This window comes from Danio aesculapii, chromosome 1 (assembly GCF_903798145.1).
Source record: "Danio aesculapii chromosome 1, fDanAes4.1, whole genome shotgun sequence".
Taxonomy (NCBI): domain Eukaryota; kingdom Metazoa; phylum Chordata; class Actinopteri; order Cypriniformes; family Danionidae; genus Danio; species Danio aesculapii.
In genome coordinates this window covers 44550066-44574939 of record NC_079435.1, presented here as the reverse complement: position 1 = coordinate 44574939, position 24874 = coordinate 44550066, and the positions used below count along the sequence as shown (strand labels likewise).

The 24874-nt window shown below is 35.3% G+C and overlaps 1 protein-coding gene and 1 non-coding gene across 2 annotated transcripts; both read left to right on the top strand.

Annotated features, from left to right (window-relative positions):
- Window positions 1–598: 598 nt before the first annotated feature.
- Window positions 599–814, top strand: LOC130234172 (small nucleolar RNA U3). Its single transcript, XR_008838269.1, has one exon. It is a non-coding gene; the product is annotated as a small nucleolar RNA U3 (small nucleolar RNA).
- Window positions 815–2927: 2113 nt separating this feature from the next.
- Window positions 2928–22921, top strand: vps37a (VPS37A subunit of ESCRT-I). Its single transcript, XM_056461013.1, has 12 exons — window positions 2928–3358; window positions 6219–6293; window positions 6388–6505; window positions 8683–8780; window positions 8870–9080; window positions 11601–11671; window positions 13810–13937; window positions 17144–17202; window positions 17408–17476; window positions 18292–18435; window positions 22258–22356; window positions 22439–22921. The coding sequence occupies exons 1-11, from the start codon at window positions 3249–3251 to the stop codon at window positions 22336–22338; spliced, it is 1164 nt and encodes a 387-aa protein (XP_056316988.1). The 5' UTR covers window positions 2928–3248; the 3' UTR covers window positions 22339–22356; window positions 22439–22921.
- The last annotated feature ends 1953 nt before the right edge of the window (window positions 22922–24874 follow it).

Sequence of the window (24874 nt, the reverse complement as noted above, 5' to 3'; positions counted from 1 at the left end):
ATTTGCCAGTATTTGATGTGATAGTACATAGAATTTCTGTTAGAAAGTCTATAATGCTTATGTAGGACATTTTTGTTCAACTTTATTGAGAAACAGTAATGCTCACTCGTGATTGGCTGCTTAGTCACGCGTAGTTGGTCGAGTTTGACGTGCATTGTGGGTAACTGCCTTTGTGACAAGAAAACAAGTTTATTTCCATCGTTACTAACGCACAAATAACGTGTTTAAACTCACGTAAGTCATATGTACAATGGGGACGATACGAATTGGTTGCAAACTCTACTCGAATGTGAATGTGACTGTTGTTTTTCTCATCGGTGACAGCGATGGGCTCATGTTGTATGTATTTACATATGTATCTTTTATAACAGACGAACTGTGTTACCTATATGTACGTTGACATTGGGCGACAGCTGCATGTGTTGAACGTGTTCGCATATTTCATATAGGCCTACATAATTTTGAAAGCATAAATTTAGCAGGTGTTACTTTTCTAATCGATGTTTCGTGATAGTTGGTGAGCGCATGTGCCAGAGCAACCGTCACTGAGACAGTAAGCGTCGGAAAGGACTCCAGCTGCTTCTGCTGTTTGAAAGTTAAGACTATACTTTCAGGGATCATTTCTATAGTTCTTAACTAGGAAATGTGTTTCTAAAGTGACGAGTCTCCCAAACCACGATGATGAGTCGTGATACTCCTTTCTGAGCGTGAATCAGATATAGAGAAATGATTAAGTTCATATGCTCTGTGTCATTGATGAACGTTCCATGTTGTGATCCACAACAGCGGAGGAAAGGAGTATGAGCAGAGTGGTTCTATATGCACAGTAAAAGATAGATGGTAATCAGTAAATATAATAATTACTTGCAGGGCTTAAACTCAAAGTAATTATGATACTATTGCTACATATTATAAACACAAGATAATCAGTTTACTGCCACGAAAACTAATTTCAAAAGTGATATCCGGATGATAAACCTACTTCAATAAATAGTAAACAAAGTTTTAAGTAAAAGAACATGACGTGATTATAAACGGTCAAAGGGACATTGAAATGCATTTACATGCAATCCAAATGGAAAACAAAAACCACAATAAACATAACATCATTATTACGGGAGAAAGCAGCCTTTTAAATTCGAAGAGTTCAAAACACCTGCTGGTCAAAACCGTGTAATTGCAACAACGACTTCTGCCAAAACATTAATTAAAAAGGGCTTTTTTAAACACATTTCAAACGTGAAATCTACAGAGGACGAAACCTGCAAAAACAATAAATATGCAAATAAATAAATACATAAATCCACAGCTTACTGCATAAATAAAACAATAAATAAGTAAATACGCAAATAAACAAATGAATAAATAAACAAACCCACACATTCCTGCATAAATAAAACAGCAAATACGCAAATAAATGAATGAATAAAAAATCCACAAATTTCTGCATAAATAAATAAATACGCAAATAAATAATTATATATCTACAAATTTCTACATAAATAAAACAATAAATAAGTAAATAAGCAAATAAATCAATGAATAAATAAATCTACAAACTCCTGCATAAATAAAACATTAAATAAATACGCAAATAAAGAACAAAAAATTATATATATACAAATTCCTGCATAAATAAATATATAAATAAACATTAGTGCGGGAAGACTAATGATTAAATGAATTACAGGAATGTTGGGGGATTAAAAAATTGCTAAACTGAAAGTAATTTTTACTTTTTAAAACAACTTTTTCATACAAATTTATAGTCTCCCTAAATGTGATAACTGAATAACTTTACAAACATTTACAACATTGCACTACAAATTTACATATGCATATGTTGTCTTTCGATGTGGAGGACGAAACCTGCAAAATCAATGAATAAATAAATAAATACACTAATAAATAAATAAATACAAAAATCCACAAATTCCAGCATAAACAAATTAATAAATAATGAATAGCGTGGGTAGATAAATAATTAAATGTACGTTGGGGGAATAAGTAAATACTAAAATTGAATGTTGATTTATTACTTATATATTTATTTATGCAAGATTTTGTGAATTTTGATATTTATTTAATTATTTGCGTTTTTATTTATTCATAGTTTTCTTTTTGCAGGAATTTATTTATTTGACTTATGAGACTCCAGCTGCTTTTGCTGGTTGAAGAAGAACTGTGTTTAGAAAGTGTTCTCTCCCAATCCACAATGAGTCTTGATGCTCTTTCCTGAATTGATGAACTTGTTACTGTTTAGGGCTAGCATGGGCATTAATGGAGAAAATGTTGAATAGTTGTTGTCTTTGCTTATATTTTTAACAAAATTGAGAATTAGTTCGTGTGTGATTTCACTTCTGATACTACTGTTTTGATTGGACTAACTTCTAACGCTTTTGTTTATATTATTGGTCTAACATAAATTTTACGTTTGAAATTTTGATATTTCCCATTTGATTTCAATGGATGATCATTTGTAATCTAATATCGACCATAACCACAACGAAACGTTATAATGAGCAAACATTTCTCAAGCTTCATTTCGTGAACTGCTGGAGTCTTTCCTGTCACTCACTGTCTCACTGACGGTGACAAACGTGATGACAAAAGTGACAACTGAAATAGATGTCTTCAAATTCTTCCAAAAGTCAAGCACTTAAATGTGTCTTTTACAAATACTGAACACTAACGTTATATATTTAATCCAAGAATTGCTTTTTTTTTTTTTTTAAAGCGTCAGATATGTCATGTTAACTTGTTGTGAGCATTGCATTTAACTGCCATCTTTGTGTGGAAATGATAAAACATATATAACAATGTTATAAAAAATAAGCAATTTTACGTTTTTATAGTGTAACAAACTATGTGGTGTACATTTTAGACCTGTCTCTTTAAACTACACCCTGCTCTGAACGATGACGCGGGCAGCGCTAAACAGCTGACGTCACGCTCACACGGGTTGTTTTCTAGCGAGCTCGTGTACTTCAGACAACAGCTTAATCTATCATACTGTCATTAAAACCTTGCGCATTTTATCGTCTTTCTCAGCACTTACATTTAAGTTCATTGTCTTCTAATTTAAGCGGGCGTTAGGTCGCTAATACTTCTCAAACACTACACAGGCTCGTGGCTAATGCTAATGGTGGCGTCGGGTATTTCTTGAATTTCTGTTTCATTTCGTCAGGCCTTTTCAAACTGACACCGCCGAGGGATTCAAGCGTTACTTAGCGTTTTGGCAGCCGAGAATGAACTGGATTTTCCCCCTGTCCAAGGGCTCTGGATCGATCCCTCCTCTGAACAGTTTACAGAAACAAAGACAGAGACAGATCGAGTCTCTCAAAGCTGCTCACTCCAAGTAAGTCTCTGTCCCAAACCTAGAGAGCTGAATACCTAGACAGCGTTTAGATGTTTGGGATAACAATAAGAAGCACAATGGGATTGAAGACAAGCAAGTTGAACTATATATGTGATGATTTGAGCAATGATAACACGTGCTCGTTGATACAAACAGTGAAATGAATCTTCCGGAATAGTCGATTTGTGTTGTTGTTGTTATTGGTATGTGTGCGTGCTCGCGCGCGCGTGTTCAGGATGTGCTGTACATGTTTCAGATTAAAGTATTAGCTCTTCATTGTTTACTCCAGATCCCTTCTTACTCCACAGGACACATCTTAAATTAGTGGCATAGTACACCGTGTGGCATTTCTTAACAGATTGATGGAGCTATTTTGGCTTCCATGGTTGTGATTAAGTAACATTTACTAGTCATTCAGAACACAAGATTTGACCTGTTTACGCAATGGCGTGATCTGTACTAATGTTCTTTCGGTTTCCTAGAATGTACCTAATACGGAATAGTCCGTTTTGTTAAACACACCGGAGGTGATTTTTGTGCAGTACAGTTTGTAGTCAGTGTTGGGTGTAACGCGTTGCAAGGAACGCGAGTAACGTAACATTACTTTATGAGTACTTAGTAACGAGTAAATTAACGCATTACAAAAATTAAATAATGATATTTGAGTTACTTTTTAAAAATGTAACTTGAGTTACTTTTTAGATAAATTAATACGATTAAAAATTGTTTCCTGAAGTAATATTAGTGTAATCATGTTGAATCACACTCAATAGGAAAAAGAGCTTTCCGCTGGAACAGACAAAAACATTTGAGGTTAAGTTGGTTTTATATTCACACATTCAAACTTTCTTCTTAATAATATAATTTCAGAAAAGTATTCTTTGCAAATTCATTCATTCATTTTCTTTTCGGCTTAGTCCCTTTATTAATCTGGGGTCGCCACAGCGGAATGAACTGCCAACTTATCCAGCATATGTTTTACACTGCAGGTGCCCTTACAGCCTCAACCCATCACTGGGAAACATCCATACACACACATTCACACACACTCATACCCTACAGTCAATTTTAGTACACCAAATTCAAATGTACCACATGTCTTTGGACTTGTGGGGGAATCCGCAACACCCAGAGGAAACCCACGCGAACATGGGGAGAACATGCAAACTCCACACAGAAATGCCAACTGACCCAGCTGAAGCTCGAACCAGCGACCTTCTTGCTGTGAGGAGAACGTGCTATCCACTGCGCCACCCGTCGCCTTCTTTGCAAATTCTTAATAGTAAAATCATATTATCAAAGCACAACACTTTTCACAGTCAATGAAATAGTGCTAATTTTGTTTTGAAGTCATACTTAAATGTAATGTCAGACTGAATATTCAAGGTACTATGGTAAACACTTTAGGGAGCAAATCACAAGTTGTCACTAAACGAATGTGCGAATATAAAACCAACTTAACCTCAATGAAAATCAAGATGGCAGAGCCTTACATTTCTGTGATGGAAGTATTCTCATTATTTTGAACACATGGAAGAAAAGTGGATAGTCTCAATGGACAGTGATTTTACTGACCTAATAAGACAAAAGTAACAAACACATTGCTTTTAACTTTAATTAATCTGTATAGACGGCATGTATAGCGTCAGAAAGTTCTCAGAAGATAACATTATTCTAATATTTCTTTTTAAAATAGTTTTTTTTAAAGATTAATGAAGGTGTAGGTTATTGAGGTTATCTTTAATGCGGAAGTGCACTTGTTTTTGCGATTGTTTTAGAACTTCCAATTCAGTTACCTATGGGAGAAATGACTAGGAATAATAAACGGCAGAAAACGGTCAAACTACTTGCTCTACAAATGTGTGTTCATGACTATACAGACAAAGCAGAATAATATAATAAGAAAACATCGGTTTGCAACATAGAGCAGCATAAGGAGCTGTTTTAATCGTCTAAAAATGAATGAAGATCGTAAGTCTTGAGCCAAAAAGTTTCAAATGGCTGCGCCCGCTCGTATGCCAAGAATAAGGTCAATACAATGCGTCATTAAATGTAGAGCTCCTCTATTTAAAAAAAAAAAAAAGAAAAATACCCTGCATGTTCTGAAAGAGAACAAGGCTCAGGCAGGTACCAAAAAGTAATTCAAAAGTAACGTAACTAGTTACTGTTTTGGAGAAAAACCCAAAATTGTAATGCATTACATTTAAAAGTAACTTTCCTCAACACTGTTTGTAGTTGTAATGATAACTGCTTAACATGTTCTCTAGAATCGGTCTGTCAAACGTGTAGCTCCGCCTCCAAATATTGGTTGATATTGGTTGAGATTTATTAAAGGGAAATTGCAATCTGCTCTTAATTTATCCTTTAGGCATGAGCATTTAGGCATGGTTAGTTCCCAGAATGTTCTTTGATGGTTAGTCAACAAAGTTTTCTTAGCGTAAACAGCATTTCCTCAAAGTTAGAAGAATGTTCCATTGTCTTTTAAAGGGATAATTACCCCAAAAAAGAACATTTTGTAATCATTAACTCACCCTAAACTTTATAAGTTTTTATTCTGTTGAACACAAAATAAGATATTTTGAAGAAAGCTGGAAACCTGTAACCATTGACTTCTATAGAATTTGTTTTACTACCATGGACGTCAATGTTTACAGTGTTTTTTAGCTTTCTTCAAAATATCTTCTTTAGGGTTCAACAGAATAAAGAAACTCAAAGTTTCGGAGCCTCTTGAGTGTGAGTACATTTTCATTTTTTGTGTGAACTATCCCTTTGTTAAAGAAAAAAAAATATTGTTACAGAAAAAAAAACCCTGCAACTTTCTTTTTGGTAACCTCTCTCATATTTTATGATGTCTCTGTAGTATTGCGGAAATCCAGAAGGATGTAGAGTACAGACTTCATTTTACTGTCAACAATTCAACTATTACTGTCAATATGTAAGTATACATGTTTTAAATTAATTTATTTAAATGCACATGCATGGTTTAATATATTGTTAATATATTGTGTAATGTTTGTTGTTGTCTACAGCTTGCTCCCTCAACAGTTCCCTCAGGAGAAACCAGTGGTTAGTGTGTTTCCTCCAGTAGGTCATCATTTAGTAGACGGTAACAATGGAACAATGGTTACCAGCCCGCTCATAGCTAATGTAAGTGTTTCCTAATTTTTTCTACTTTTTTCTCATATTTATTTCTTTTAAAATCACCATAAATACAGATAGAATTTTGCTGTCTATTGTTAAAATCTATTTGTGCATATGATTTTTGTCTTCATTGTTTTTAATTCACATACCTTCATAACCTATAATTAGAATAACCTCCTGCTACATGACATTTCCTCTCTGATCACATGTTTACCAGTGTAAGCGCATGACAGCCTGTCAGTAACATGACATCACAGCAACAGCAAACATGAGAAATTCCAGATCAGTAAATCAAGATCAAGTCTTTTCTTTTTTGAAAAGCTATTGGAGTTGTATATACATTTCAACAAGGAAAATAAACTGAAGATTGAAACTGAAACTAGATTAGTTTCATTCAAGCTTTAATATTTTCCTGCTCTTATTGTGCACCATTTATCATAAATTCATTAATTTTACTTTGGCTTAGTCCCTTATTTATCAAAGGGTTGACACAATGGAATGAGCCACAAATTCCAGCATAGGAGAGAGCGAGGCACAAAATAACACTTTTTTTGGTTTTGGCCAAATGATGAACAAAGTAATGGGGTTTGTTAAAAAAATAAACCATTTTTTTTACCAACAACACACAATCCTCTCCTACAAATGAGCACTGAAAGTATGATCGCCAGATCTATGGTTTTTGTGTATTATTGCCAAAAGTGCCAGGAGTAAAAATGTTTCTATTTACCCTTTGCGGGTCAAGTTGTAACAGACAGAGGGTTAGTTTAACGCAGGCTTAAAAAGGCAGATTTCACACAATTAATTTGAATTCAGTTTACTTCAAATAGTAGCTATATGTTCTCAGTACTTAGCTCAGTTTTATTTATTTTACACAGCACAGCATGTTTATTTATCTATTGGATAAACACATTTGGATTCATTTGCATTATTATACAATGCATTTATTTGCGGTATTAGCAATAAAATAATATTTTCTATTAAAAAAATATTTTTTATTAAAAACATTTTTAAATAAAAAGTTCTTAACATTACACTCAAAATTCAACAATTATTTTGTTAGTTTAATTGGCCTCCAACAGTGTTTAGCTTGTTTGTAAAACCCTGTTACAACTAACCCCACTGTGTTGTGTTTTCCTCAAAACTGGCTAGGAGTCACTGTGTTTTTTACATCTTTCAAAATGGTTTCATCTTTTAGCCTAGAAGACGGTAATCAAAACAATATACGATTTCACTAACATACTTTCACAGAGTTTTTTAAATAAAAAAAATATTGACTATAATAAAAAACACTTTTATGCTGCAAAAAATGTTTTTTTCCTATGTTTCTCATCCAAATGTTACCAAACTTTTTCAATAATTGGCAGGAGCACGTCTGCCGACATTGGTGAAAACCTCGGAAGCATGCCATGGTTAACGCTGAGTAAATACCTTAAAACTCTGTGTTACATTTTACCCCGCGTCACTTTGTGACAGAATTTTATTCACAGAATAATAATAAGTCTAAATTGCTTTTGTAGTGTAAACACTCATGTGGTCGAATTCATTCAAACAACCACTAAAGACCAGCTACTCTCTACATGGATATTTAGAGGAAGCACTTAAACGTTACTGTCAGAAATTATAAGTTTAGTTTGAAAGTGGAAAAAATCTGCAAAAAACACAATATTCTCTTGTTCTTGGCACTTTCGCATTCACGTGTAAGTTGCATGATCTTATTTTGCAATAATAGTTTGCAATATAAGAAAAACTCATACACACATAGAGATTTTCCCCTTAAAGAAATTAGTAAAGTGATCAAACGTGGACAAAGAATATTGATTTGATTAAACACGAACAAACATATATTTCTCTCATCTACATCTAATCCCATTCACAAAAACACATCTTAAAAGACCATTTTGAGGGACGTAAACAAATGGTCCCAATGTATTTCCTGTTTTACATTTTTAATTTCTATAGCTTCCAAGAATCCAAAAATAGCCACATATTGATAAATAATGTTATTATAGTGGTTTTAACATTAAGTTATGATTGAATTATCTCTTTACAGTTATGAAATAGTTTGATAACAAGCAGGAAATGTTCATGGGCCAATGACATGACCACACTGAAATGGTCAATATAAGGTGTAAACAGTTATGTTAGCATAATATTGTACTATTTTCTTTTCTCCTTCTCACTAGTTTGGAATGCATTCAGATTTAGGCAAAGTAATTCAGAGTTTGCTAGATGAGTTCTGGAAAAGTCCTCCAGCCTTGATGTCAGATCCCACCTTTCCTTAGTGAGTATTTATCACCTTCTTACTGCAAGTTAATTCACATCTAATAAGGAAGGTCTCTAATTTGTGCTTTTGTCTGTTTTGTCACTCAGTATGTACAAACCTTCAGCAATGCCCCCTTACCCAACACAGAGCTTCCATTTTGTTCCTGCCTTCCAACCTCAGGATGGTCAGCGGTCTATTGGCCCCACCCCTGTACCACATGCAGGGGTGGAGCCTCAACAAGCCCCACCCAGACCAGCAGCGCCAGCTTACGGACTCATCACAGACCTTCCACTTCCTGTACCAACTGCTGACTCACAGGTACCCGCTGGGTCCAAAATGAGCTAATTGGTTTATTCCAATTCCAGTTACTGTATTTTTACACTGCTGTATCTAGAGACACTTGCTGTTGTGTGTGATTCTGAGTACTTGTGCTTTGAACAGTGGACAAAAAAGTATTTGAATTCATTTCAGATGCCAATTAAAAACAAAAACTATGAGAATACAGATTTGATTTGCAGTCATTTGGTTTAAATTGTATTTTAAATGAATTTCTGATGTTAAAAGGAGGATTCATAATATTGTGTATATAGCAAAACTGAAACTAGAGGTCATACATTTGTGTGTGTCATAAATTATTATATTTGCCACCAGCTGGTTTAGTCACAGAGGTGCCACAATACTTGCTTTGGCAAAAATCCTAATGCCTTTTTTATAACCCATAAGAAGGAGCTATACAATTAGTGTAAAATTGTGTGGTTTAACTGTAGCTCAATTATCTGAGACTATATATGCCATGCATTATTAAAGCCTATTTTCACCAATAAAAAATGCTTTGGCTGAATTCTAATTGTGGCTTAAAAATTAATTATGCCATAATCTTTATCAATCTTAATTATTGCATAATTATTTAAAAATATGAGATAGAGGTAGATATTTTGAGACATAAAGTCATATTTGTGACATAAATCAAGTCAGTTTACCTCAAAATGATGTCAGAAATTAGCATCTCATAATCATGACAATGTTGAGGACTCCTATTAAGAGGTTACTGTACACACAGACTTTATGTGTGAAATCCAGCATAGTTCTCTGCAGCATAATTTTGCAAAACTTATAGGATTCAGTGAATTTCAGGTTTTTATTTCAATATTAATATGTGTAACGTGATTGGACGCTGACAACGGAGGTGCAGATCCAAATGCAGGTTTATTGAGAACGGTCAGGCAAGCAACGGTCAACACAGGCGATGTATACAGGCAAATCCAGATTTGTAGTGAAAATAACAGGCAAGTGGTCAGAAAGCAGACAAGGATAAACAATAAAACAAACAAAACAAAGCGAGGGTCAAAACCGGCAAGGCAAGGAAAACGCGTTGTAATGTCACAGAAACAGATAACAAGACTCAGCCCTGATGTGTGTGTGTGTGCGCTGTGTAAATAGTCCATACTATACCAATTCAGTCTTTGACAATCCTCCGGCTCTGTGTATGCAATCAGTCATGATCAAGAACCGGTTGTGAGTGTGTGTGGTGCATGACTGGATCTTGTTGCCCATAATGGCTGATTTGTAGTCCGATAGCGATCTGCAACCGCTAGATCGCTGATAATCATAACAATATATAATGAAAGCTCGTTTCCACCTCATACAAAAAAACTTATATAATTAATATAAAATATAAACATAAACTAAAATGTTTAAATTATGATACATAAAATCATTGTAAGATTATAAGTAAAAAAAAAAACAATAGTTATTTAATTTCAACTTTGCTCATTTCCACCTTTTCTGGCATAATTTTCACTTATCTATCTATGACCTTGTTTTAACATATTAAGTCGTAGTTACAACAAGTCAAAATTTATTACAAAATTATGAGAAAGTCAAGATTAGGACGGCGATCACACTGAACGCACTTTTTGCATTGAGAGGCGCCTTTTTTGAATGATTTACTAATGGCCACGAGCATTTTGTACACTGCTTATGTGCCCTTTGCGCCTCGCGTTTTTGCAGTCGTGCGCAGTTTAAAAAAAAGTTAACTCTGAGCGGAAAAGCACATTACGTCAGTCGTGTCTCTTTCATTCTCCAATCAAATGAAAGCAGAGACGGAGTTTCTGTTGTGAAGACTGCACTGTGTGTGTTGTCAAGACGGCTACAGAGACTTTTAAAGATGGAAGAGAGACTAACTCTCTGTGTTTTGAGTTATCCGAAGCGGTATGCCTTCACAAATCTTGAATATCACAATGTTATTAAATATTAAAATTCTTACAATATCAACAGCAACACTCACGGACAAGATGCAGTTGATTCATGCCTAGCGACGTAAAAAGTGCACCGCTGGGCACCTCACCTTTTTAGAACGCAAAAGCATGTTCGATGTGATCGGCCCCTAAGAATAATTCATCTGTTACAACGTTTAATCAGATTCTAGTTATCTGATTATTTTGATATACATCACAATTTAGCTTGCCATATAATTGAACAAATTCTTAACAAACTCATAATTATTAATGACCAAATTATGATTGAACAAAAACATTGGGCATGTTTGTTTCTTATGTTAAAACAAGCTCTGCTATAACACAGCATATTGAATTTAGTTTTGAAAATGCACTACTTCTAATCAGTCAACATTGCAATTTAGACTTTTTTAGGCATTCAATAATGGAGTGCATTACTTTCGCTTTGTTTAAAAAAATGATGTCTATCCAGTCAAATGCACACAGTCGGCATGCAATAACAGGCATGCAAACATTTTCTGTTCATTAAATCTAAAGCACTGTGAAACACATAAGGCACAATAACCTGTAAAGGCTCACTCTTGTTGTTCTTCCTTTGTAGTCAGGCCTGAATGGACACATATACAAGATGCCTGATATCCCAGATACATTTTCAGAACTATCTGAGATGAGGTACGGTACTTCAAAACATTTCTTGTCTTGCTTTTGTTTATTTTCTTCTATGTTAAAGGTAGAGTGCTAAAACATCTCAGTTGCTTTTACCTATTTTCTTAAAGTGCCCCTATTATGCTTTTTCCAACATTACCTTTCATGTAGCACATATTATAGCTACTTGTAAATGTAAAAGCTTTGCAAAGTTTCCGTCATCAAAGTACACAATAAATGGAGCTATTTTCTCCCAAGAATAAAAAGAACCAATTCTGAACTGCCAGAAATGAGCTTCTCAGTAGTTCTAGCTTTACTTCCAGCATAAAATGTATGTAGATTTTTTACAAATTTGCATAATGTCAGTCTATGGTCTTTATTGGCTGCCTAGTGATAATGATTAATTTGACCCTCAAGCAGTTGTTGTTACTAAGGCCTGGAAGATTTTGCTTCACAACAGAGCAATTTGAGTAAAGCAAACTCTCTGAAGGCAGTTCAGAGAGACTGGATCCTTGAACAAACTGTTTTAAATAGACGATACTGTATATACTTAAGATTAAAGTGACCTTTGATAGATGTAAACAGAGTCTCAGAAAGTTCCAAAACAAAACTAGGACCATTTAAAACAGACACCTGAAATGGTATTTGTTTGCATGTATTGAGATGAAGTTGACATTAAAGGGTGAAAAAAATTCTATAATTAATTTCTCACCTACATGGCATTCCAGTCCCCTGAGACCTTCATCTTTGGAACACATGTTAAGAAATTTTAGATTAAATCCAAGAGCTCTCTCAGCCTCCAAAGACAGCAGTGGTCCCAAGATGTTTTAAGTGAAGAAAAAGTGAAGCGATACCATACTATACCAAGGTTGGCGACAGGGGGGTGTTACAGACTGTACTAAAAGCTGATGCCTTGGGGATTGTGGAATTAGGGGGGTTTTCCGGGAGAAATAACAAGGGTGGATGAAGTCTGTCATAAAATGTGTAAACGTATATAAACAGACTAATTATGATTTTTTTTTCTAAAAGGATTATCTTTAAATATGCAAATAAGGCATGAGCTCATTTGCATAATTATATCTAAAAATATATTCACTTTTAATGAAGTCAGTCATAAAATGTATAAAAGTATATAAACAGAGTAATTATGAACATTTTTTTTCTAAAAGGGTTATTTTAAATATGCAAACGAGGCATTGTTTTAATAAATATGAGCTCATTTGCCTATTTATATACCAAAAATATTAACTTTCAATGAAGTCAGTCATAGAATGTGTAAAAGTATATAACCAGACTAATTATGAATTTGTTTTTCTAAAAGGGATATATTTAGATAGTCAAATGAGGCACTGTTTATTAAATATGAGCTCATTTGCATATTTATATCTATTGCATATTTATTATAAAATATGTATGTAATCAAACAAATTATTTTAACTATATTGATACTAACATCTAAGCCTTTATTTTAATTTCACAGGAACTTTTTAAAGATATTAAAGGAGTGGTTCACTCAAAATCAAACACAAAAGAAGATATTTTGAAGAATGTTGGAAACCAACAGCCATTTTTACTTTCATAGTATTTTCTTTTTCCATCTGCATGAGTCAATGTTTTTTGAAATTCTTCAAATATCTTTTGTGCCCAACAGGAAAAAAGAAATTTGTGTGACTTCAGTGGTTCAGCTGTAATCACAAAGCTCTAAGAACACTTTCACTCAAGAACACTTTCAAGTATCAAAAAATTAACACCAAAACCTGCAAAAATTACTATGTCTTCCACATCAGATGAGGGTGGGCTTTTACTACAGGCAAAGCAATGCTTGCATGTTGCAATGCTGACTCTCATAGCAATATTAATTCATAGTAAAACAACGATGAACAAAGTCATTTTTCCATGTTTTTTGGCGCATAAAATTGGTCTTGGAGCTTCGTATGATTATAGTTGAACCGCTAGAAGTTACAAGGTTTGTTTTGGCAATGTGTTTGTTTCCTGTTTTGCACTTCTGGAATGCCTCTGGCCATCATTGTCTGTGGAGGGTCAGAGAGCTCTCGGATTTGATCTGAAATATCTTAATTTGTCCTCTAAAGATGAATAGAATTTTCATTTGAGTATACCATTTAATTACATTTTGTCATCTTTCTGATGGGTTTGTGTGTTTGTAGTGTTTCTCAGCTGAAGGACATGAGCGATCAGGATGATGTGCTGTTGGACTTCTTCATGTGTCTCCCTCAACTCAAACAAGTAACCTCTGACAAAGAGGAGCTGGTCAACAGCATCGTAGAGATGGCCAGTGAGTTTGTCCAACACACTACAGTTTGAGCTAATCATTATTTTCTCAATCAATATTAGGCCATTATTTTCACAACTTACTTTTCACTACTTTTTTAGAGCAATTGTGTCGGCTTTAATCCAATTGAAAAAGGAACTCAAGTTGTTCAGTAAAATGTTAATGTTACAGGTCCCGGCCGCGGAACTTGTAGGCAGATTAAAAGTGCCTGAATTATCAGGAGAAACAAAATCACATTGAGACTTAAGTGTCTTTTCCCAGGCGCAGCTTAGTAGCATCTGTTTATTAACAGTAATAATAAAGCAAACATATCCTCACAAATCATTTAATGCAAAAATATCTTCACAAATCATGTTTCATTTAATCAAACATACAGATTTTGTTCCCTTTGTATTGTTTTTCTCTTTACACTCCGTACTCTCTTCTCATTAACACGTATAGATATTATACCTTCTGTATATTTATCAGTAGGACACAAAATACACTTTAAATTCTTTGTCAACCATCTACTTCATTTTTCTTTCTCTTTAAATACCTCTATACATAACAATTTACCATAAAACTCACAGAACAATCATGCGTCTGTTATTTGTATGATTTAAATTGTAACAGTTACACTTGACACCAATTACCAATGTTACTCTCATAAACTTTATACATTAACATATATATACAAATAATAAGTAATTTTCTGTTCAATTACTCTGTTCACATACTGAGTAAATACATATTATTTACTGGGGAGTCAGTTATAACAAACATAACTCAGACCAACTGTCATTTTACCGGTACTTTTCTACTCAATTAACGACTGTAAATAAGCTATTCACTTCAAAACACATAGGAAATGTGTACTCGCATGGTTTTTACATTAATTATAATAAACATATTCAGTTTTTATGAGACATACCTGAATTATCAAGAGAAATGAAATTACATTGAGACTTCAGTGTCTTTCCCCAGGCGCAGCTTAGTAGACTGATTTCACGCGGCTGCCATTTTTAAAAGCAAAATCGAGGCTGCGGTGGGAAGAAACCCGGAAGTATCGTTGGGAGTTACATTAGAACGTTGTGTACTTGGCTGTATATCTTATCAGCGAATAGAAAGAGACACAAATTTATCATTTCACCGCCTTCTGAGTGACCCGAAGGTCCGTACTGAATGAATGGTGAAAATATAAAGGGATATCAGAGCTCATTTTCAGCTAAGTTAAGGGAAACGGCACTAGTTAGCTAACATTTTCTTTCTCAAACACACGTTTTAGATGCCATTTATCAAACTCAAGTTAATGAACTGATTCTTTCACTATATTAGACTTGTCACGTTACTGAATTAAAAGAAAATTTGTCAATTTCCCGCTAACATTTAAAGCACTGTTGATGGCTTTCTTAAAACAGCGCTGATTGGCCATTGTGTTCACGTGCTCAACAGATATGCTTGTGATTGGCCGAGAAGGTCATCAGTTCACCCTCCGCTGTTTACTGAGCACAAACACAGACGAGCGATCTGCTTGATGATTCTACTGATCCTTATGGCTGTTTCGCGCTTGCGCTCCAGTCTCCGTGTATCTGTGTTTGCACTGGGTGAAGAGCGGTAAGCTGAGTGCAAACACAAGATACATGGAGACTGGATCGCGAAGCAGCCGTGAAGATCAGTCGAGTCATCCGCGCTCAGCGGCGCTTCAATTTTAACTTAGCGGGAATTAGACTGTTTTAAAACTTCAGTACCGGGACAACACGAGGGTGTGCTACAGAGGACTGCAGTGTTTATCGCTCACCAAGTTACATAGGCTGAAGCAGGGAAGCGTCCCCTCTGTTTACCTGCTACCATGAACTGAAACCTAGGAGGACACTTGAGCATATTACTTACAGAGCTTGTGATGTTGTTTGATGCTAAATTGCTTTTAATTGTTTAAATTAAACATAATGACTGATATTAAAGTGATGTTTACACCATATCTGTATTTTGAAATCTCGGCAACAGCTGGAGGTTTGTAGTCCACAGCATGTCACTGCAATGTTTACAGTGCTGGTCCTGTACTTCCGCGTTTCTTCCCACCTCAGCCTCGCTTTGGTTCTTTAAAAGGGCGGCCGCGTGAAATAAGCGTGTAGGATCTTAAGTAAACACAACGAGTGTCGCCATGGTAACCCACAGCGCATGCTTTTTCAACTGCTGATGTTATTTTGTTTCAAACACAGTCAGTAGTAGTGATAATAAATGACTTTTAACAGTGTATACATAAATAAATAGATACATTAATAACGAAACAAATGGTGTATCACAATAATGTAAAAAAAATCTATGAAAAGAGTGAGATTGACAGCTAAAAATGTGTGCCAAAACAGCTACAGATAAAGCCACTTGTCAGTTTTTTTAATGGTTGTTGTAGTAGAACATAAACAGATGCACTCTGACCAATGAGAGGACAAGTTGTACTTGCATAAACAAATTTTGGTGTATTTTGAAATTTGAAAGCAAACCAAAAAGAAAATGCACCAATGTAGCTGTTTTGGAACAAAGCACACTATCTATAATTCTGAAAATTTCTTGTAGAAATTTACCACTGATCCAAGTGTTTTTAGAATTATTAAATAGCACACAGACTTCAAAATATATAAATGTATTTCACTATAGTATTTCAACAGTTTTGCCTGCTGCTCCTGACAGCGCTTGTGTTTAAAGTCTTTCATCTCGTTTTAAGCTTGAACAACTAATTGAATGCTTAAGTCTATTTAACTGATTATGTTTTAATTACATTACAACATCGATGCTGTAAAAGGAACCTTGTGACATAAACCAATGTTTCTCAACCACATTCCTGGAGGACCACCGACACTGCATGTTTTGGATGTCTCCTTTGTCTGTCACACCCATCACCGGTCTCAATGCTCTTTCATTCTCTGCTCATGTGCTGATCACCCCGAATCAGGTGTGTTTGGTTAAGGAAACATGAAAAATACGCAGAGCTGCTGGTCCTCCAGGAATGTGGTTGAGAAACACTGACAGAAACCTTTCACCAGAAGTTTATCAATGGCTGAAAAACACTAGCAGTGCATATAGCCCATTCAATATATTATAGATAATTTAAGTCATCACACTAGGCTTTAATACTCATTAAACTCACATTTGTCATACAGATCAGTGTAGAGGAGATCAATGTTTTTAGACCAGCTTTTCAAATAACAGAAGGAATATATTTTTACTTGCAGAGAAGAACTTGCAGCTTGAGCCACAGTTGGAGGGCAAGAGACAAGAGATGCTGTGTAAAGTATGTACTTTCACTTATACGGGCTTAAATATTTGGGTCTAAAATAGCATTTTTTCGTTTAAATAATTCCCTTATTGTACATAATGACTGATGAATGGACTCAAATAAGATTAGACTCACTTTAAATTACATTCTCGTCAACAACCATCTTTTTGAGAATGCTAATAAACATCTGGTGTTTTCTTTCTTGTTTTTTCTTCTGCAGTATGAACAGTTAACCCAGATGAAGTCGGTATTTGAAACCAAAATGCAAAGACAACATGAGCTCAGCGAGGTAAACATATTCAGAGTTGGAAAATAAATACCCTACAACATGCATTTATTATTTGCATATTTGATTTTGTGTCTGTAGGACAAGGAAATGATAAATATATTATCTGTTGGTGGTTTTTCTGCCTCTATTGTTTTGCCTTTTTTTTTTTGAAGGTTAAATTTGGTTTTTCTAGATAAGATTAGGTAACTTATATGAAACAAAGTTTCTTATGTTTGTCAGAGGTGCATTTATTTGATTAAAAAAAAGTCAAAACTAATATTTTTAACTAATATTTTATGTTTATTTGACATGGACATCACAATTCCACGGGACAAACAAAATGCATTTGTTTAAGTGTTTTAGCAGACTTGTTAGTTCTCAACACCTGTCCAAGGGAGACTTGATTTAAAAATAAAAACAAAATAAAATAAAACAAATGCTTAAACACAACATTATAATTCTTTACATACAATAGCTATAAGGCAAAAGCAAAGGCAGCATGACCATACAAACTAATAATAGACTATTTATGTACTAGTTTTCTGTTTTAACAATTAAAAAATGTATTCCTGTGATATCAAATCATCGGCTATTATTATTTCTGTTTTCACTGATGCTTCATAAACGGTGTTTTTTGTTATCTTACTGGTGCTTAGTTATTAATAATGTTTAATAAGTGTTAATGTTGTTGTTATTATTATTATTATTATTATTATGATTATTATTATTATTATTAAGGATTGTTTGATAAATAGAACTGAAAAATAAATTTAATGTCAGCATAATAAGCAAACAATTTAGCCTTTTTGGTTAATTTTTATTGTCTTTTTTTCCAGAGCTGCAGTTTGAGTGCGTTGCAGGCCAGGTTAAAGGTAGCGGCTCATCAGGCTGAAGAAGAATCTGAGGAGACAGCAGAGAACTTTCTGGAAGGAAAAACAGAGATTGACGACTTCCTAGCCAGCTTTATGGAAAAGAGAACGGTAATAAGCAATGTTCAAAAATTGTACAGCACTATAATATATATATATATATATATATATATATATATATATATATATATATATATACACAATTTTTTCCCCATCGCTGATGGAATTTCCATTCATCAATTTAGTTGGATCTTCTAAAACAACTTTTTTTAGATCCTTAAACAAGCAACATGGAAGCAGAAACAAGCAATTGGCTTAATACATAATGGGACACTAAACCCTTTTCCTCTAAATCTGCACTTTTGTGAAAAAATGACACATTGACTGTCAGGAAGAAGTTTGCTCAGTACAGTGAGGATACAAAGAATGCCTTCTGAAACAGACACTCGCACATAGAAGCCATTGTAAGACTACACAGCAACTGCACATGAAGTGTGTAATTTGGGATTGGGCCATAGAAGCATTGCTTACGCACATGCAACCTGATGTGATCATCAGACATTAAATAGCATAACTGCTTAATATTACGGAATATAATGCTGAAAGAGGTATATTTATGTACAAGCTATGGAGTTTGATGGATTTAGTTCCCTCAGTCTGGCTTTTTAATCAATGTTCTGAATCCAATCTGGACATAATAGATTTTTTTTTATTTTTACAAAACTCGCTTGTTAATGAGATCACTTGAAAATTCTTAGTCTTTTTTGGGATTTACTGCATTTATTAGGTATGAGTTTAAGTAAAATGTTAATTTAATAGTATTATTATTATTATTATTATTATTATTATTATTATTATTATTATTATTATTATTATAACACTTTTATAACACAAAATAAAAATATAGTCATTTAGAGCTTTTTTCCATAATGGGTCAGAATAACAAATACCTTAATTTGCTGTGAAAATCAGGGTTATTCCACCAAATTCAGTTTTTTTTAACTCATCTGAAATTGAAACAGTTGATATTGAGTTGCCTAAATGAAAATAAACATGTCTCTTAATGCTTTCAGTAGTTTAAATATTTACACTCTCAAATGGGAGTTTCGGTTCCGACACAGAAAGACCAGTCAAAAAAGACTTGGCCACCTGATCGATCAGAGCAGACTTGACTTAAGGAAGAGAGGGGTTTACAGATATTCATAGCCAGATTATTCTATTATATTTTATTCTATCGTTTTGGAATCTCAGGTGCATTTAAACCTGTATTGAGAACTCTGACATAATATTGTGACCCTTTATAATGCCATACGAGCAGCTATTTGAAATTAGAAGCTCTTTTCTTTTGAAATATTATTTATATTGAATGTTAAGACTTATTTATCAACCTTGGGGCGTTAAATGCTGATGTATATGCACAATATATTGATATTTTTCTTAAAAATGAAGTATCAGTATTATGTCAGCATATTACTTTAAGGTAATTATATAACAGCCACAGAAATAATTATCAACATCGAAATCATTTTCGGCTTGTCAGTCAGAATTTTATTATTGATGCAATAACTAAAGCTTAATCAAAATGCTACACTGTTTTGAAACTGTAAGCTTTGTCAGCACCAATATAGTGACATGACTCAACCTTTTTATTACCGTGGACTGGTTAACGCTTGACAATATTACCACGGATCGGAGGTGGGGGGGAGGCAGCCATCAACCGTTTTCTTAGAGGATAACAAGCTGACAAAACATTGCTGTCACGCTGATAGAAATTTTATTTATGGAGAAAATTACAAACCACTGCAGTGTTTGGGTGTTCTGTGTTTTGTCTGAGATAATTAGTCTACCAAAATGAATATATAACATACAAGCTGAAGCTCATCTGTCTGTTCTTGTCACGTGACTCGCGATGCGCTCCTGGAAGTCATTTACTTGTGTCATCTGGATGGTGTGATCGCGTCACGCCTATTGCACGCGCAAGCTGCACGTTAGAGGGCAGCGGGACCCGATCAGATTTCTTGCATCGCGGGAAGAAATTTCCAAATAAATTTTGCTTGTTATAGGCTCTCTGGACTTTGTAGCGTCCAGCTGGGTGTTTTTTGGGAGGCATATTTAATCACCATACATTTTACATTCTTCCTTGGCCCGATATGTACCTGCTATGTGTATAGAAATAATGCTGATATGATATATGAAACGCAATCAGTAGTTGGCAAATATATTGAGTTGATATGTTTGTAAATCTGACTTTGAAAGAGTCAGTGCCTCACCGCACGTCTTGTGACACTCATGTCTCATCACAAAGGGGTAACCAAAACTGACATTTAGCCTACAATCCTTGCACAACATACACTTTTATCTGTTATCTCTCTCTTTTGGTAGTACCCAATTTTGGAAACCCAATTTTGGAAACCAGATCAAAGTTCTGCGGGAACAGTTGGGTCGGGTAGAAAACGAGGCGAGTCAGGCAGCGGGTGAACAAAGACTGAATATACGGCGGGAGCAACTGGGTGTGGAATAAAACCTGGCGCGAGTGGGATTAAAAATTCAGTCCCGCGCAGATCTCTACCACACACCTCCATTGGAAATAACAAACTTGCGCGAACTCTAATAAAGACACGATATGCGAACGGTCCCTAAAATGTCGCCATCATTTGCGATCTCAAGCAGTTGATCTTCTTGCACAGACATAGTGGATTCACCTCATTTGTTGAGAAATGGGTTGCGAATCTATTCCTTGACAGTTCACTCACCCTTGACTAGGCCTTTTCCCTTAGCAAAGAAACTTTCCAAAGACGCCTGTTACTCATCTTATTCATTTTGCTGCTTGTGGGTTAAATTTGGCTGCTCATTTGACTGAGATGTAAGCGAAAGTATACGGCCATTTTTCAAAATAAAAGATTTTCCAAAGTCAAAAAACGTTCCAATTCAAATAATAAATAAAATGGAAATAATTGACCCCCGTACCAATTGATCCACGGACTGGTGCCAGTGCCTGGTGGGTGAGGACCACTGGCCTAGTGGTTAAGTGCACCGACATTATGGTGCACACGGCACTCGAGTTCGATTACTGGCTCGAGGTCCTATGCCGACCCTTCCCCTTTTCTCTGCTCCCAATACTTTCCTGTCTGTCCTCCACTATCCTATCCCAATAAAAAAAATTATTAAAAAAAAGATACCGTAAGTGTCACGGTTGTAGGTGTGTGCGCACTTCTGAGTGTCTGTTGGTCACATGGTTTTGTTTTGGTGTTCCACGTGTGTCTGTTACGTCAGTGTTAGGTCACGTGCTATGTGGAGTTCGGCTGTCCTGATTAGCCTGCCAGCTGCGACTCGTTATTTCGGCTATATTTGGACAGCACGTCTCTTGTCTCGTGTCAGTTCGTTGTTATTTTGATTTGCTCTCTGTCTGTGTTCAGGGCTGCTGTGGAGTATCGTCTGACACCTGAGCTTCTCAGTTCCTGTCCGTTTTTCCCCGATCCCTGTTCTAGCGGGATACCTGATGTTTGTTGGTTTATTTTCCGTTTTGTTTTGAACTTGTTCCATGCTATATTGACTGTGTCAATAAAGTATCTTTACTTGCACATTGGATCCTTCTAGCACTCATTCACGCGTAACAGAACAAACTGACCACACACATGGATCCAGCAAGTATAGCTCAATTTACAGAGTTTTTAAACCATGTGACCAACAGACACTCAGAAGTGCGCACACACCTACAACCGTGATTAGGTTGTCCGTTAATTCATCTCACGAGGCTAGTATGATGTTCATGAGACATTATGTTCCGTTACAACTTCCTGCTATAAAAGGAAGCAAACTATGCTTGCCATGGTATTTCATTGAGTCTAATTATATGGTGCAATCTGAAATACTAACTTCCTAAAATATGTCATGACAATGTTCTAATCTTTTTTCATCATTATTTCTGTTCAGCTATGTCATAGCAGAAGAGCCAAAGAGGAGAAACTCCAGCAATGTATGAACACACATGGACAGTTTCCCGCCACACATTAAATTTAACATCCCACAAAGGTATTTCCATTTGCTTCACTTATTTCATTTGTTTTCATCTCTTGCATTAATATTAAACATAATATTATATGATTTATCGCAGGTTTGGGATCAGTCTACCAGCAGACCGGTGGGTTTGAGACAAGCAGCGCATCTTGTGGTTTACAGTCTGGAATGGGCAAATGTAAAATGCACACGACACAGATTTTGGCACCATTCTATAATGAAATAATAATTATTTGTTTTGCACAGAATTCCTAAAAAGTGTTACGCTCACGCTGGTTAATTAGAACAGACGTGAGCACGGCCCAGACTTGACTGTGAACCAAAGGCTGAAATCAGAAGAGCGAGATCTGTTCTTAATAGTGTTCAGAAGCAGAAACCGAGTTCTAAGCTTATTAGTTGTGACAAATGGGATTGGGCCTTGTAAGCACTTGAAGATGATTTTCAACAATGTTAATGCTGCCGTAAACATACGACAAAAACATACTGTATTTAATAATGTTGATAAAAAAGCCTTTATTATAATTAGACATTGTATTATATGATTATTTAATTTGATAGGTTAATAAAACATTTAGAATAATCCCTGTTGTGGTTTTGCATCTTGGGTGACATTCATGCTTGTTTACATATAAAACGGGAATAAGGTAGTTGAATCTGATATTCTCTGTGAACGCATGTTGTGATGCCTAAATTTGTTTGTAGTGATTTAAAAAAGATCATTTTAATGTTTTGTTAACTTTTTTTTAACACTTTTGCCCATTAATTTGGAGTATTTATAAGTTATCAGCCATAACATTCAAATAATTATCAGTATTATGATATAAAAATGGGGGCAGTGCAGTGTGTAGGGCTACTGTCTCACAGCAAGAAGGTGGACTTTGCATGTTCTCCCCGTGTTCGCGGTGGTTTCCTCTACGTGCTCCGGTTTCCCCCACAAGTTCAAGCACATGCGCTATAGGTGAATCGGGTAAGCTAAATTGTCCGTAGTGCATGTGTGTGAAAGAGTGTATGGGTGTTTCCCAGTGATGGGTTGCAGCTGGAAGTGCATCCACTGCATAAAACATATGCTGGATAAGTTGACGGTACATTCCGCTGTGGTGGCCCCTGAATAATTAAGGGACTAAGCCGAAAAGAAAATGAATGAATGAAGGAATGATATAAAAATGATATTATCAAAGCAATAATAAAAAGCTCAGTTTCTGAATAATGGTGAAGTACGCAAAGACAACTATAGACAAGGCATGTGTAAATCATTGAGAACATAGCTGCATCCGAAATCACATACTACTTGAGTAGGGATTGTGTGACAGCTTCTAAGGGATGAAGGGTGTCAAATGTGTGCCTTCATCATAGATTTTGTTCACTTGTTGAAACCCACAAAACGCTGAGTTTATTTATGCATGCATGAATGTATTCACATATTTATGCAATTACAATTTTATTTATTTATAATTAGTTCATTTAGAACTATGTTTTTATTGAAATTTTTATATTTTTAATTTACAGTAGTTGCTCATAGAAAAATACTAAACATACATGTATAGTAGGGTTGGGTCGATAGACTATGCCATCGTCCATCGCCAATGGCCAATAGACCTCACCATGCTGAGCCGGCATCACGATCTTCTGCCCCGTCTCCCTCGCAGCAGCAATCCTCTAGCGAAAAATACACACTTAAGGACCCGTTTACACTAATGCGTCTTTGTTTTGAATTGGCAAACGTGGATGCACGTCCACACTGGCGATTCACCTAGCATTTCTGAAAAGATCTGTGTCCACACTATACTGCTGAAAACGCACACACACACAGGTATGCCCTGCAGCATATGCCCATGTCTGAGCTCCAGGCAGTCAGCAGGTGCTTTGAGCACAAAACCCCAGAGAGCAGTGCACCTCGGACAGTTTATCAAGGATGTACCGCTGGGTCGCGTCTCACTATAGTTGGTAATATTGATATTTAATTAATCTTGTCTCTATCTAATGGCTCTTCCATCTTTTGAATCTATCAGGTATTGTGTCACAGCTACAGTACACACTGCTTTAATCTTTCGCTTTCACACTTGTACGTCAAGACCAAATTTTAGCGAAACCCTCAGATACTGTTGGTTGATTCCTGTTGGTTGTGCACCTTTTTTTACCAACCAAGTTTGTCAACGCCATTATAACAACATAGATCTCTCTGCCTATTTATGTCCTGCGAAAAAAGTGATTGACAGGTGGTAATTTGTGTGTTACTTATCTTTATTTATTTATGATTTGGTTATGGGTAATAAAAAGACCATGCAGGTCAAACGGTAGCCTACAAAATATGAATTTGTTATAAATTAATTAATTATTCATATAAAATAAATTCACCGCTGCCTACAACGACGATGCCATCGTCCATTGCGATGTTTTACATTAGACATCGTACAATGCCAAATTGGTCGACATCGCCCAACCCTAATGTATAGGTAAATTTATGGGTGCCTTTATTTCAAAGGGCCCTTCAAATTGGCCAGTTTTGAGCACTTCGGTTTGGAACAACGTTTCA

Coding starts and splice junctions, on each gene's coding strand:
- vps37a (XM_056461013.1), top strand. CDS start 3,249: ATGAACTGGATTTTCCCCCTGTCCAAGGGCTCTGGATCGATCCCTCCT. Junction 3,359..6,218: donor CTCAAAGCTGCTCACTCCAA/GTAAGTCTCTGT, acceptor ATGTCTCTGTAG/TATTGCGGAAATCCAGAAGG. Junction 8,781..8,869: donor TCAGATCCCACCTTTCCTTA/GTGAGTATTTAT, acceptor TTTGTCACTCAG/TATGTACAAACCTTCAGCAA.